We start from the raw sequence: 15,700 nt of genomic DNA on the forward strand, positions 1-15,700 counted from the left end.
CTGGGTCAGGAAGATTCCCTGGAGGGGGAAATGGCAACCCCTTCCAGTATTCTTGCCTGGGACATCCCATGGACAGAGGAGCCTGGCAGGCTACAGTCCATAGGGTCACAAGGACTTAGACATGACTGAGCAATTGAACATTGATACATGTAAAGCATATGCATATGTATATATACGTTATTATCATTGTTATTATTTTGCCTTCTTATACAGTTCATAGGGTTCTCACAACAAGAATATTGGCGTGGTTTTCCATTCCCTCCTCCAGTGGGCCGTGTTTTGTCAGACCTCTTCACTATGACCAGTCCATCTTCAGTGGCTCATAGCTTCGCTGAATTACACAGGCCCCTTCCCCACAACAAGGCAGTGATCCATGAAGGGGGATGCGAACAGTTGACTCATTGGAAAAGACCTGATGCTGGGAAAGATTGAAGGCAGAAGGAAAAGAGGGCGACAGAGAATGAGACGGTTGGATGGCATCACCAATTCAAGAGACATGAACTTAGGCAAACTGAGAGATGGTGAGGGACAGGGAGGCCTGGTGTGCTGCAGTCCATGGGGTCACAAAAAGTCAGACACAACTTGGCAACTGAACAACAACTGTGTTAAATTATGCTGTTACCTATAACAGTAATATATTAATATATAGAAAAAAGCCAGGAAGGACATATCAAGCAAATAACTATGGTTACCTCTGAAAGATGGAGAAGAAAACCAGGATTGGTGGCAGTGATCAAAGAGGATTTTAGTCTTGTTTGTAATGTTTAATTTTTTTAAGGAAAATATGTTTATATATTATTTATTTAATTAAAAATCAAGTAAAAGAAAGAGTTGTCAAAAAAGAGTTATCTATACCAACTACTCCATTTTATCACCTCTCACTCGATTCTCAACCCACTACAATCTGACTTTTATCCAGATCATTTCCCTGAAATAGCTCTCTTTCATGTTGCCAATGACATCTGTGTCACCACATCAAAAAGATAAAGATGTTTTCTGCTCTTTTACTTGGCCTTTTTTTTCTTCTTGGCCACTTTCTCCTTGAAGCACTCTCTTCCTTTGACTTCTAAGCTTTTTTATATTTAACGTTCTGGTTTTCTACCTACCTCTCTGCCTGCTCTTTTTCTAACAGCCCTGCACCTTATCCTTCTCTACTAGACCACAAATTTGTTGAATTATTTTAAAGACTTGCCCTAGATCATCTTCTTTTCTCATTCAGTACTCTCCCAAATGTGTGTCTGTGCTCCACAACAAGAGAACCCAACACAGTGAGAAGCCCATGCACCGTAGAGAGTAGCCCCCTCTTGCCACAACTGGAGAAAGCCTGCCTGCAGCAATGAAGACCCAGTGCAGTCAAAAATAAAGAAGTAAATAAACCACAAACAGATATCATCTCACACCGTTGCAATGGTTATTATCAAAAAGAACAGAAATAACAAATGATAGCAAGGATGTAGAAAAAAGCATGCAGTGTTGGTGGGAATTTAAATTGGTACAAAGGAAAAGGAAACAAGTCACTCAGTCGTGTCTGACTCTTTGCAACCCCATGGACTGTAGACTACAGGCTCCTCCATCCATGGGATATTCCAGGCAAGAGTACTGGAGTAGGTATCCTTTCCCATCTCCAGTGGATCTTCCCAACCTAGGGATCAAACCCAGGTCATCCACATTGATTGCAGATTCTTTACCAGCTGAGCCACCAGGGAAGCACAAGAATGCTGGAGTGGGTAACCTATCCCTTCTCCAGCAGATATTCCTGACTCAGGAATTGAACCAGGGTCTCCTGCATTGCAAGTGGATGCTTTACCAACTCAGCTATCAGGGAAGGAAAGAAATTGGTACAGCCAGTATGGAAAACAGGCTTTGCAGGTGGCTCAGCAGTAAAGAATCCACCTGCAATGCAGGAGATGCAGGTTCGATTCCTGGGTCAGGAAGATCTCCTGGAGAAGGAAATGGCTACCCACTCCAGTATTCTTGCCTGGAGAATCCCCATGGACAGAGGAGCCTGGCAGGCTACAGTCCACAGGGTTGCAAACAGTCAGACATGACTGAACAACTAAAGAACAACTACAACAACAACTATGTAAAACAACATGGAGGGTCCTCAAAAAATTAAAAAGAGAACTACCATATGATTCAGTCATTGTACTTCTAGGTATTTATCTAAAGAAAATGAAAACAGTAACTGGAAAAGATACATTGTCCCTTCCCCCACATCCTTTGCAACATTATTTACAATGGCCAAGATACAAGAAAGCAACTTAAATGTCCATCATGGATGGATGAATGGATAAAGAAAATGTGATAGACAGATAGATACACAGTCATGTATGCAACACACAAATGGAATATTATTCAGCCACAAAAAGAAGGAAATCTTGCCATTTGTGACAATATGGATAGACCTGAGGGCAATATCCTAAGTGAGGTGAGTCAGACAAAGAAACATAAATACCATATGCTGTCATCTATATGTGGAATCTAAACAAAACAAAAGAACAAAAACTGAGCTCATGGGTATAGAGAAGAGATTGATGGATGCCAGAGGTGGAGGACTGGGGGTGGGTAAAATAGGTGAAGGGAGCAAAAAGGTACAAACTTCCAGCTAAATAAGTCCCATGGGGTGTAGTGTTTATAACACAGTGACTATAGTTAATAACACTGTATTGCATAATTGAAACTTGCTAAGAGAGTAAATCCTAAAAGTTTCATCACAAAGATGAAGTATGTATAGTGATAGAAGCTAAATTAGACTTACTGTGCTGATCATTTCTCAATGATCCCCTTAATAAAGGGATATAGTGTACCCTTTGGATAATAAGTTAATATTGGTGCAGAAATATGACTCCTAGAAACTCAACAGTATCAAGAAAAAAAAATGAAAACTCTCCATTCTCACCATATCATAGAATATATAAACTATACGAATAATTACTTGAATGGAAAACTCAATCCTCAAAGTTTTAAACCTGTGAAATCAAGCTATTTTAATGTCTGCCTTGCTGTATGAAAGTCGTAGGTGTATCTAGAATGAGAAGACCCAGAGTCAACAACTGACTAATGGGGGAGACAGAACTATAATACTGTGAAAGTGACAAAGCACAAAAACGCATAGGGTGTAGTGGGAGCACATGCAAGGAGATCCAGCCAGTCCACTCTGAAGGAGATGAGCCCTGGGTGTTCTTTGGAAGGAATGATGCTGAAGCTGAAACTCCAGTACTTTGGCCACCTCATGCGAAGAGCTGACTCATTGGAAAAGACTCTGATTCTGGGAGGGATTGGGGGCAGGAGGAGAAGGGGACGACAGAGGATGAGATGGCTGGATGGCATCACCGACTCGATGGACATGAGTTTGAGTGAACTCCGGGAGTTGGTGATGGACAGGGAGTCCTGGAGTGCTGTGATTCATTGGGTCGCAAAGAGTCGGACACGACTGAGCGACTGAACTGAACTGAACGAATCCAACTCTGTGGTGTATCCGTGGGGAGGGAGTGGTATATATGTGGAGTAGGGGGGCGGGTTGTCAGGGAAGATTTGCTAGGAAAGGTAACTTTCCAAGAAACGTACAAGTAAGATTTCAGCCAAGCAAAAGGTGGAAGAGGGGGTGGCAGGATCAGCAGAGCCTACTAGATGAAGAAACAGCAAGGATCTATTTGTTCAGAGGCTAGAGAGAATGGCCTTTTCATGTAACTGAAAGTAGTTTTTTGGAGCAGAATCAGAGAGTGGCCTGACTGTGGGAGTGAAATTCTCATTCTTTCCCCCACCCCCCGCCCTGCTCCCTCCTTCCCTGCACTAAATTTTGATGCTAGAGTATGTACTCATGTTGGGGTGAAGGGTTAGGTCGTGCAAGTCTTCCTGAACAAAGGCAAAGAATTTGTACTTAATCCTTAGGGTAATGAAGAGCTAGGAGAAGATTTTTTTCCACTTTTTATTCTGAGGTAATTTTAGATTTACTAAAGTGTTGCAAAAATAGTACAAAAAGGTGTCATATACCTATTCACTGAGCTTCCTTTAACATGAACCTCTTACATAACCACGGTAGAATGATCAAACTAAGAAATCAAGATTGGTACAATACTATTAATATTAACTACACTACAGACTATTTGGATTTCACCAGTTTTCCCACTAATGTCCTTCTCTCTCTCTCTCTCTCTCTGTGTGTGTGTGTGCAGCAGGATCCAATCTGGGGCCCCATATTGCATTAATTTGCTCAGTAAAGGATTCTAATTCTATTTATTTATTTTTTGACTCTGCTGGGTCTTTGCTGTGCTGGGTCTTTGTTGCTGTGCGGGCTTTTCTCTAGTTGCAGCGAGTGGGGGCTACTCTATAGCTGTGGTGTGCGGGCTTCTCATCGCGGTGGCTTCTCTAGTTCAGAGTACGGCCTCTAGGGCACACAGGCTTCAGTAGCTGTGGCACGTAGGCTGAGTTGCTGTGGTTCCCTCTAGTGCACAGACTCCCCCATAGTTGTGGTGCATGGGCTTAGTTGCTCCGTGGTATGTGGGATCTTCCCGGATCCAGGATTGAACCTGTGTCTCCTGCACTGGCGGGCAGTTTACCACTGAGCCACCAGGGAAGCCCCAGCAAATAAATGATTTTAAAGAGGAGTGTGACATGATCACATTGGCACTATCAGTTCTGAGAGAAACATATTTAGATCGTGGGCAATGGGGAAGGAAAAAGTGAGCCAAGGTGGGAAGCCCAAGGAATAAGCTAATCTGCCCCTATCTATGAAACATGTGATGTAGTTTCTGGAGCTGACCTACCATGGCAGGTTAGTTCTCTTTTTGATGTTCCAATATGCTGATTTAGAAACATGGCTTAAATAGAGTATGATTCTGCTGGATCCCAGTATTCCTTTGTTCTACTCAATTTTGGTATGGGCACGTTGAAGTGAACTGGAAAGAGGATGGAGATTGTAGCTTGGATACCTTTAACTCCACATGGTTAGAAACATGGGGAAAAATAACTATTAAAACCTAATAGTTGCATTGGTCTGTTTTGTACATTTTCACTAATGTGTCCTGAAGCATCTGCTTTTGTGAAGTGCCATTCCTTGTGTTTATCTCCCTTTACAATGTTGTCTGAGTGACACTGCATTTTACAAATCCCATGGTTAAATCTATGTGCCTTTGTCAAAGATAGCTCCTAACCTGATATTTATATGCTTTGCTTAATCCTTTACCTGCTTGTTTCCAGAACATTCTTAGTTAATGTAGCTGGAATTGTAACTGCTACATTATAAAATGAGTTTATTTCTTTTATTACCAAACATTTTTCACTCCCTTTTAAAACATTTCTTTATTTTTGGCAATGCCACAAGGTTTGCAGGATGTTAGTTCTCCAACCAAGGATTGAACTTGGGGACCCTGCAGTGAAAGCATGGAGTTCCAATTACTGGACCATCAGAGAATTCCTTCACTTTCCTTTAATTCCATTAATTTAAGAACTATATTAGATATCAGGAGACCTGTTTTCCAGCCTTGACTTGGTCATCGATTATCTGTGTGACCTTGGACAAACAAATTAACTTCTCTTGGTCTCAGTTACTTCACATTAAATAAATACCCTGCCTACCTCTTAATCACTTGAAGTAATGGATAGGCACAAACTTTGCAAACTTTGCTGCTGCTAAGTTGCTTCAGTCGTGTCTGCTTCTGTGCGACCCCCTAGACGGCAGCCCACCAGGCTCCCTGTCCCTGGGATTCTCCAGGCAAGAACACTGGAGTGGGTTGCCATTTCCTTCTCCAATGCATAAAAATGAAAAGTGAAAGTGAAGTCACTCAGTCGTGTCTGACTCTTTGAGACCCCATGGACCGCAGCCTACCAGGCTCCTCCATCCATGGGATTTTCCGGGCAAGAGTACTGGAGTGGGGTGCCATTGCCTTCTCCGTTGCAAACTCTACAGCTACATAAATAAAGGGGGTATTATCCTTATCTATACTTACTCTTGTCTGTCCTTTGACTTCATCCTCTTTTGATTTCCAAATGAGGTAAAACACAAAATGTCTGTGACAGTGTAAGTGACTTCATATATTAATTCATTTTTTCATTTATTCTGAATTACAAAGGGCCCAGATGTGCGCTATGGATTTGAAGATAAGAAATGGATTCTGTGCTCAAGAAGCTTCCTTTCAGTAGAAGGAGAGAGACAAGTAAGCACATACAATTAGTACAGTGCTCATGCTCTACTTTTCCACCAACATTCATCATGGCTCAGGAGAGAGAACCCATGTCTTCCTGGAGTTTCGGGCATAGTCTACATTAAGAAACTAATTTCTTTGAAATGGAAAGATACCCCATGCTCTTGGATTAGAAGAATTAATATCCTTAAAATGGCTATACTATCCAGAGCAATCTAGAGATTTAATGTAACCCCTATCAAATTATCCATGGCATTTTCCCACAGAACAAATAATCCTAAAAATGCTGTGGAATCATAAAAGACCCAGAACTGTCAAAGCAATACTGAGGAAAAAAAAAAAAAAAAACAAAGCAAGCGACATAACCCTTCCAGACTTCAGATAAATCTACAGTAATCAAAACAGTGTGGTGTTAGCATAAAAAACATACAGATAGATCAAAGGAACACAATAGAGAGCCCAGAAACGAACTCACACACCTATGGTCAATTAATCTTTGACAAAGGAAGCAAGAATATACAAAGGAGAAAAGACAGTCTCTCCAGTAAGTGGTGCGAAAACTGGATACAGGATGCTTGGGGCTGGTGCACGGGGATGATCCAGAGAGATGATATGGGGTGGGAGGTGGGAGGGGGGTTCAGGATTGGGAACTCATGTACACCCGTGGCAGATTCATGTCAATGTATGGCAAAACCAATACAGTATTGTAAAGTAAAATAAAGTAAAAATAAAAATTAAAAAAAAAGAATAATTGTAGAACATTCTCTAACACCATATACAAAAATAAACTCAAAATGGATTAGAGACTTAAATATAAGACATGACACCATAAAACACCTAGAAGAGAATACAAGCAAAATATTCTCTGGCACGAATTGTACCAACGTTTTCTTAGGTCAGTCTCCCAAGGCAATTGAGTGACAAGGCAGAATACAAATTCCTAGAGCCTCTATAGCACAGAGAATATGCTGTATCTCTGGGCCCAGCAGAAGGCTGGGGCTGGTGATGATCACACACTGATAACACCAGGAGGGCTATGTCTTGTTGCAGAGAATGGGGACATAGCTTTCTGTGATGCTTCACTTCTTGAGGTTAAGAGACACAGCGTGGCAGGAAGCTTTAATGGAAAACCTTGATGGCATTATTGGAGTTGTAGAGGGTGAGGATGGTAATCTGCTGACCTCTGCTCTTTCCTGCTTCTCAGAATCTCTCTGGAGAGTGAGCAGAGGGGCGGGGGCAGGCATCCTGTAGAGGACCTGGAGGGCACCCCTCCTCCAAGCAGTGCCCAGAACCCCACCCCCCTGGGTTAGCAGAATCCACAGGCACTTGGCAGGCTGCCCAGTCCTGCAGCAGTTCCGGCCTGCTGGGTTATCCTGTTTTCCAAATCTTTACAGGGGCTTCTCCAGTTTTCCTGGTCAAGTTTAATCCTTGTACTAACAACATGACTAATTCTGATCATTAGTACATTTTCTCCATTCATTTCCCCAACAACCTTTCCTACCTCTTGGGTCCAGGAGTTAACTTGCTAAAATTTCTACCAGCTTCTGCTATTGGCCAGTTAGCTGCCTTTGTTCCGGCTTGAATTACCCCTGTCAATCTGCAGAAGATACAGACCTCTTGGAGTGAGGGAACTTGCACAGAAATGCCCTTGGCCAGGCACACACATCTCAACATAAACAGACGACCTCTGTTCTCCAAAACTCTTGAGACATAAGGAGGAAAAATAATAAGCTCTTCTATTTTTGTCCTATGATGCCTACAATACTTCTACTCTACTCAGCAGTAGAGTCCACCTGCAATCCAGGAGACTTGCAGGAGACGCAGGTTCAATCCCCGGGTTGGGAAGATCCACTGGAATGGGAAATGGCAACCCACTCCAGTATTCTTCCCTGAAAAATCCCATGAACAGAGGAGCTTGGTGGGCTACAGTCTACGGAGTCACAAAGAATCAGACAAGATTGAGCATGCACCTACAATACTCTCTAGGCGCAAATGCAGACACTTTGCATTAAAAGACAGAACAAGGAGCAGAAGGTAAGGATTCTGACAGAGGCTGCAAAATAAGATCCCTGCCCTAAGAGAAAGAAAACTTTCTTTCAGAATCTAAGAGCACCCCCCATCCTTCTACTCGCTCTTCTTCAGTTTCCCTCCCTTTTTCCTCCTTCCCCAGACTTGTGCTGTCCAACAGCAATATAATTAGAGCCCCATATAAAATCTTAAATGTTCTAGTAGCCACACTTAAAAAAATGAATGGATAAATTCAGAATTTGAGATTAACAGATGCACATTATTATTATAAACACAAGGACATACTGTATAGCACAGGGAACTATATTCAATATCTTGTAATAACCTATAATGGAAACAACTCTGAAGAAGAATAGATATATACACATATATAACTGAATCCCTGTGCTGTACACTTGAAACTAATATAACATTGTAAATCAACTATAGTTCAATAAAAAATTAAGTCACAAAAAAGAAACAGAGTTAATTTTAATGTTTTATTTAATGCAATATTTCCCTGGTGGCTCAGACAGTAAAGAATCTGCCTGCAATGTGGGAGACCTGGGTTCGGTCCCTGAGTTGGGAAGACCCCCCTGGAGAAGAAAATGGCTACCCACTCCAGTATTCTGGCCTGGAGAATTCCATGGACAGAGGAGCCTGGTAGACTACAGTCCATGGGGTTGCAGAGAGTCGGACATGACTGAGCGACTTTCACTTTCACCCTAAATATTATCATTTCAACATGTAATCAATATGAAGTTGGGAAGGTTTTGCATTCTTTTTATCATGCAAAGTCTTTGAAGCCTGGTGTGCAATGTACCATTGCAAGGCAAACCATCCAGCATCACCATAATCCAGCTCTATGCCCCAACCACTGATGCTAAAGAAGTTTAAGTTGAACAGTTCTGTGAAGACCTACCACATCTTCTAGAACCAGCACCAAAAAAGATGTCCTTTTCATCACAGGGGACTGGAATGCAAAAGTAGGAGGTCAAGAGATACCCAGAATGATAGGCAAGTTTGGTCTTGGAGTATAAAATGAAACAGGGCAAAGGCTAACAGAGTTTTGTCAAGAGAACACACTGGTCATAGCAAACACCCTTTTCCAACAACCCAAGAGATCATTACACATGGACATCATCAGGTGGGCAGTAGTGAAATCAGATTATGTTCTTTGCAGCCAAAGATGGAGAAGCTCTATACAGTCAGCAAAAACAAGACCTGGGCTGACTGTGGCTCAGATCATCAGCTACTTATTGCAAAATTCAGGCTTAAATGGCAGAAAGTAGGGAAAACCACTAGGCCTTTCAGGTATGACCTAAATCAAATCCCATATGATTATACTGTGGAGGTGATGAATAGATTCAAGGGATTAGATCTGGTAAATAGAGTGCCTGATGAACTACAGGTGGAGGTTTGTAACACTGTACAGGAAACAGTAACCAGAACTAACCCAAAGAATGAGAAATGTAAGAAGGCAAACTGATTGTCTGAGGAGGCTTTGCAAATAGCTGAAGAAAGAAGAAAAGGGAAAGGCAAGGGAGAAAAGGAAAGATATACCCAACTGAATGCAGAGTTCCAGAGAATAGCAAGGAGAGATAAGGCCTACTTCAATGAACAACGCAAAGTAGAGAAAAACAATAGAATAGGAAAGTCTAGAGATCTCTTCAAGAAAACTGGGGATATCAAGAGAACATTCCATGCAAGGATGGGCATGATAAAGGACAGAAATGGTAAGGAAGCAGAAGAGATGACAGGAATACACAGAACTATACAGAAAAGGTCTTAATGACCTGAATAACAATGAAGGTGTGGTCACTGATCTAGAGCCAGACATACTGGAGTGTGAAGTCAAGCGGGCTTTAGGAAGCATTATTACAAACAAAGCTAGTGGAGGTGATGGAATTCCAGCTGAGCTATTTCAAATCCTAAAAGACGATGTTGTTAAGGTGCTGCATTCAATAAGTCAGCAAATTTGGAAAACTCGACAGTGACCACAGGACTGGAAAAGGTCAGTTTTCAAACCAATTTCAAAGAAGGGTGATGCTAAAAAATGTTCAAACTATCGTACAATTGCACTCATTTCACATATTAGCAAGGTTGTGCTCAAAATCCTTCATGTTAGGTTTCAGCAGTATGTGAACCAAGAACTTCCAGATGTACAAGCTAGGTTTAGAAAAGGCAGAGGAACCAGAGATCAAATTGCCTACATTTGTTGGATCATGGAGAAAGCAAGAGAATTCCAGAAAAAACACCTACTTCTGCTTCATTAACTATGATAAAGCTTTTGAATGTGTGTATCACAACAAATTGTGGAAAATTCTTAAAGAGATGGGAGGAGCGGACCGCCTTACCTGTCTCCTGAGACGCCTGTATGAGGGTCAAGAAGCAATAGTTAGAACCAGACATGGACCAATGGATTGGTTCAAAGTGGGGAAAGGAGTATCAAGGCTGTATATTATCACCCTGCTTATTTAACTTATATGCAGAGTACATCATGAGAAACGCTGGGCTGGAAGAAGCACAAGCTGGAATCAAGATTGCCTGGAGAAATATCAATAACCTCAGATATACAGATGATAACACTCTGGTGGCAGAAAATGAAGAGGAACTAAAGAACCTCTTGATGAGGGTGAAAGAGGAAAGGGAAAAAACTGGCTTGAAACTCAATATAAAACAAAACTAAGATCATGGCATCTGGTCCCATCACTTAATGGCAAATAGAAGGGGTTAAAGTAGAAGCAGTGACAGATTTTATTTTCCTGGACTCTCAAATTACTGCAGATGGTGACTGCAGCCATGAAATTAAAAGACACTTGCTCCTTGGAAGGAAAGCTATGACAAACCCAAACTGCATATTAAAAAGTAGAGACATCACTTTGCTGATAAAGGTCCCTATAGTCAAAGCTATGGTTTTTCCAGCAGTCATGTATGGGTGTGAGAGTTGGACTATAAAGAAAGCTGAGTGTGGAAGAATCGGTGCTTTTGAACTGTGGTGCTGGAGGACTCTTGTGAGCCCCTTGGACAGCAAGGAGATCAAACCAATCAATCCTAAAGGAAATCAACCCTGACTATTCATTGGAAGGACTGATGCTGAAGCTGAAATTCCAATACTTTGGTCATTTGATGTGAAGAGATGACTCACTGGAAAAGACCCTGATGCTGGGAAAGATTGAGGGCAAGAGTAGAAGGGGACGACAGAGGATGAGATGGTTGGATGGGATCACGGATTTAATGGACATGAACTAGAGCAAGCTCCGGGAGATAGGGGAGGCCAGAAGAGCCTGGTCTGCTGCAGTCCCTGGGCTTGCAGACTGGGACATGACTTAGCGACTGAACAACAGTAACATGCAATGTACACTTACAGAACATCAGTTTTGGATTAGCTGCATTTCAAGCCCGTAGTAATAATTATAGTGGGCAACAAGGTCCGGGAATTTCCTGTCTTCTCCCTTCCACCCACCTGCAGCAAGACCTGAAGATGGCCGGGCGGCTTACCGCCCGGTAACCCTGTTACTCTGGTGCTGAGGCAAAGTCAAGAGGATGCCAGACTCTGGAATGTTGGAAAGTTGAAATCTTTCAGACTGCATCCCCACCTCACAACCATTCCCCCACCCTGCACCCTCCCTCCAGACTATGCGAGGAACCTCTTAAAGAGGCGCGCGAGAAGCCGCTTAAACCGCGGGAACGTGTTCCGCAGGGGATGCTGGGAGGAAGGGGAGGGGGGCAGGGGGGAGGGGGAAGGTGGGGGAAGACGCAGCAGGACCATCACGCATGCGTACGGCGCGCGCGCTCATAAAGGCAGCCAGGTCGCGTAGCAACCGAGTTACAAGCCAGTATCTGGCCAGAACAGTTGGCCTTCCCCAGAGTGCTAAGTCTCACTAGCCGGTCTGGGCTCTCCTCTGTCCTTTCACTGTTCTCCTTATCATTTCCGCTTCTTCTTTCCACTGGGTCCAATCTCGCCCACGGTGTGTGTGTCCCCAAGCGCAGAACCGGCTACTAAAATGAGTATTCGTGGTTTCTGCCTGGGAACCAACCCCTGGAGCCTATGGCCCACCCTCCCCGGGCTCAGGGGGTTGCTGGTGCTGGGACTGATCCTGGGCCTTCAGACCGCCAGCTCCAACGCTTTCTATCTTCCCGGGTTGGCGCCAGTCAATTTCTGCGAAGTGAATGGAGAGACCAATAACTGTCAGGTGAGGACTAGAGGGAGGAAGTGAGATGTGAGGGGAAGGCTTCGGGTTGGAGTATCAGGCACACCGGGGCCGACGAGTGCTGAGAGCTCTCTGACTCTAGCCGGAATGCCTAAGGCCCCTCTGTGGGTGTGTCTCAGGGTCTCGATCGCAGAGCCTTGCACTTGGCAGATCCGGATCTATCTTTTTCCCTTGATCCTCTTTCTCTCTCTCTCGGCTCAGCCCCTCCCCTCTCGTCCCCTCCCTCTCAGCTCAGCCCCTCCCTTCCCCTCTTCTCCTAGATTCCACCCTCCTTTTTGCCCCCGCCCTCCCCTTGGCCCCGCCCCTTCCTTGGTCCCCCTAGTTCCTGCTCCTGCTTGGTCCTGCCTACTCCCTCACAGCCCCTCCCAAGTGGTTCCAACCTCCCCCCATAGCCCCTCCCCGTCATAGCCCCTCCCTACGTAGCTCCTCCCATAATGGCCCCTCCCCGTCATAGCCCCTCCCCTCCGTAGCTCCTCCCATAATGGCCCCTCCCCCGTCATAGCCCCTCCCCTCCATAGCTCTCCCTGTAATAGCCCCTCCCCCGTCATAGCCCCTCCCTGTCATAGCCCCTCCCCTCCATAGCTCCTCCCGTAATGGCCCCTCCCCCATCATAGCCCCTCCTTCATCATAGCCCCTCCCCTCCATAGCTCTCCCTGTAATAGCCCCTCCCCGTCATAGCCCCTCCCCTTCTTAGCTCCTCCCCTCCCCCTCCATCTCGGTGGTTCCTTCCTCTTCAGGTGGTTCCTTCCTCTTCCTACGTATAGTCTTCTCCCCCACTTCCCCTTCGTGTTGTCCCCTTTATACAATCTGCCTTTCAAGACACACTTCTCACTTGATCTTACATATAGTCACACCATGTGTGTGTCACTCCTAACTCCTGTGGTCTCAGATTTTTACCTGTTTAATTCTTGTTAATTCATGTTGGCTTCCCTTGAGCCTTCTCTGCAAACAGCAAGATAATATTTACCTCTCAGACTTGTGAGACTGAAATGAGACAAGGTATGAAAAGCACTGACAAAAACATCTGGCACATGGTAAGCTTTCAATAAGTGGTGACCATTATCATTATGAGTTTTCTTTAGCCAGAGATTTCTTGCTCAGTTCCTCTTCCACACGTCCCCCTGATAAATTTTTGACTTCCTTCCTTGGCAGCCTTGTTTTTTTAAACTAGAAACTCACTGTAAATTTTTTTTTGCAAGTAATCCATTGAAAAAGTATTAATGAATAGTAAGACTTATTTTCTGGTCTCAAGTTGCCTGTCAAGTGTGTGAGCAATGTTTTGGTAAAAGGAACCGCAAAGGCTTTAGAGCTAAGAACAGTGCTAGGTGTGGCTTGACTACAGACTTAACAAATTGAAAGTTGGGGTTTTTAGAGACCAGGTCTAGGTGCAGCAAATTTGCATTTAAAACCTGGACCTTGCCTTTTCCTTTGAGAAGTATTGATAGTAGTATTTTGAGCCATCATCTTGCCAAATACAGTAAGTAAGAAATGGCATTAAAAATTATTTTACACCTGCCTTTTCTCTGCCTGGTAATGCCTAGTGCTGGCTCGTTCTTCTTTATTTCAGCAGACTTCCTAGCAAAAATAATACCATATCAAATGTCTGGAATTTCTCTTTTGTAAGCTCTTCTTTTAGATTTACTTGCTTCCTTGAATGTGTTCTACTTTTGATTCTGAGATTGTACCTTCTTATGTTTAGCATGCCAAACTTCCTGAATTCAATAGTGTCCAGCCTCTTGGATTTCCGATTGGCTGAAATCAGATAGTGTCTGGCCTCTTGATTTCAGATAGGCAGAAATCGTGTAGTGAGATGAGATGATTGGATGGCATCACAGACTGAGAGAACAGGAATTTGATCAAACTCTGGGAGACAGTGAAGGACAGGGAAGCCTGGTGTGCTGCAGTCCATGGAGTCACAGAGAGTTGGACACAACTGAACGACTGAACAACTGCACATTTATACTTTCAGTAAACTTTATTTTTTTGAGCAGTTTTAGATTCACAGCAGAATTGAGCAGAGAGCATATAGAGTTACCATATGCCTTGCCCCCCACATGCATAGCCTCTCCCATTATTAACATCCCCAACCAGAGGTACCTTTCTTACAGTTGGTGAACCTGCACTGAATAACATTATCACCCAAAGTCCATAGTTTACATTACAGTTTAATCTTAGTGTTGTACATCCTATGAGTTTGAACAAATGTATAGTGATGTGTATCCATCATTATAATATCACACAGGGTAATTTCATTACCCTAAAAATCCTTTGTTTTCTCTGCTCACTCATCCTAATGTCCCTTTAATCCATGACAACCGGTGATGTATTTATTGTCTCTACACTTCTGCCTTTTCCAGAATGTCACATAGTTGAAATCATACAGTATGTAGCCTTTTCAGCTTGGCATCTTTCCCACAGTAATATGATTAAAGTCTCTTTCATGTCTTTTCATAGTGGACTAGTTCATTTTTTAGTGCTGAATAATATTCCATTGTCTAGATGTGCCACAGTACATTTATCTATTCATCTACTAAAGGACACCTTGGTTGCTTCCAAATTTTGACAATGATGAATAAAGCTGCCATAAACATTGTGTGTAAGTTTTTTGTGTGGACATGTTTTCAACTGTTTTGAGTAAATACCAAGGAGCAAAATTCCTGGATCATGCGGTAAGAGTATGTTTAGTTTTGTGAGAAACTGCTCAACTGTCTTCCAAAGTAGCCATACCATTTTACATTCCCAACCAGGAGTGAATGAGAGTTCACATGCATTTTTTTTTTTACCAAAATAAAATCAGAGTATACATGTAATGACAGCAACAGCCATAAGGAAAGAGACATAAAATCTTTACATACAAGTTTATATTCTTTGGTACACTTGAGTGAGTGGGGGCAGTGAGGGTGTGAGTAGTCATCTCTTGCCATTCAGTTTTGGGGCAAATAACTCTTCTCATTTCAGTTGATACTGAAGATGTCATAGAGCCAAAGCAAGTGCAATGGCTGATGCTCAAAATGACCGTGAGCCATCAAGGAAGGTTAAATTGTGATCATAATGTTTTGTTTAAGATGGGAAAGAGTGAAGTGTATTTTAGAATAATTATAGAAATAGTTAAAATAATGCAAAAAAAGCACTTATGCAGGTAGCTTAATTATTTCAAGTTCTTGAGTTCCATGGACGCTAGGGTCCTTATGAAGCCTCTTAAAGCTGAATATGGAATTTGGTGAACATGTGTGCTTTTCTGGGGAGATGGAACATAGTTTTCATCATATTCTCCAAGTGTTATATGATTTTAAAAAGTTAAGAATGGCTGAGGTATCTGAAAAATTTATATGTTCA

General features: G+C 42.9%; 1 protein-coding gene across 1 annotated transcript in view; it reads left to right on the plus strand.

Annotated features, from left to right (window-relative positions):
- The first annotated feature begins 12,157 nt into the window (after nucleotides 1-12,157).
- The window catches only part of LOC138071653 (transmembrane 9 superfamily member 2-like), a 66,823-nt gene continuing 63,280 nt past the window's right edge, over nucleotides 12,158-15,700 (plus strand). The window contains exon 1 of the mRNA XM_068963128.1: nucleotides 12,158-12,346. Coding sequence (XP_068819229.1) covers nucleotides 12,158-12,346 — 189 coding nt within the window. The remainder of the gene's footprint in view (nucleotides 12,347-15,700) is intronic.

Source organism: Capricornis sumatraensis, chromosome X (genome assembly GCF_032405125.1).
Source record: "Capricornis sumatraensis isolate serow.1 chromosome X, serow.2, whole genome shotgun sequence".
Lineage (NCBI taxonomy): Eukaryota > Metazoa > Chordata > Mammalia > Artiodactyla > Bovidae > Capricornis > Capricornis sumatraensis.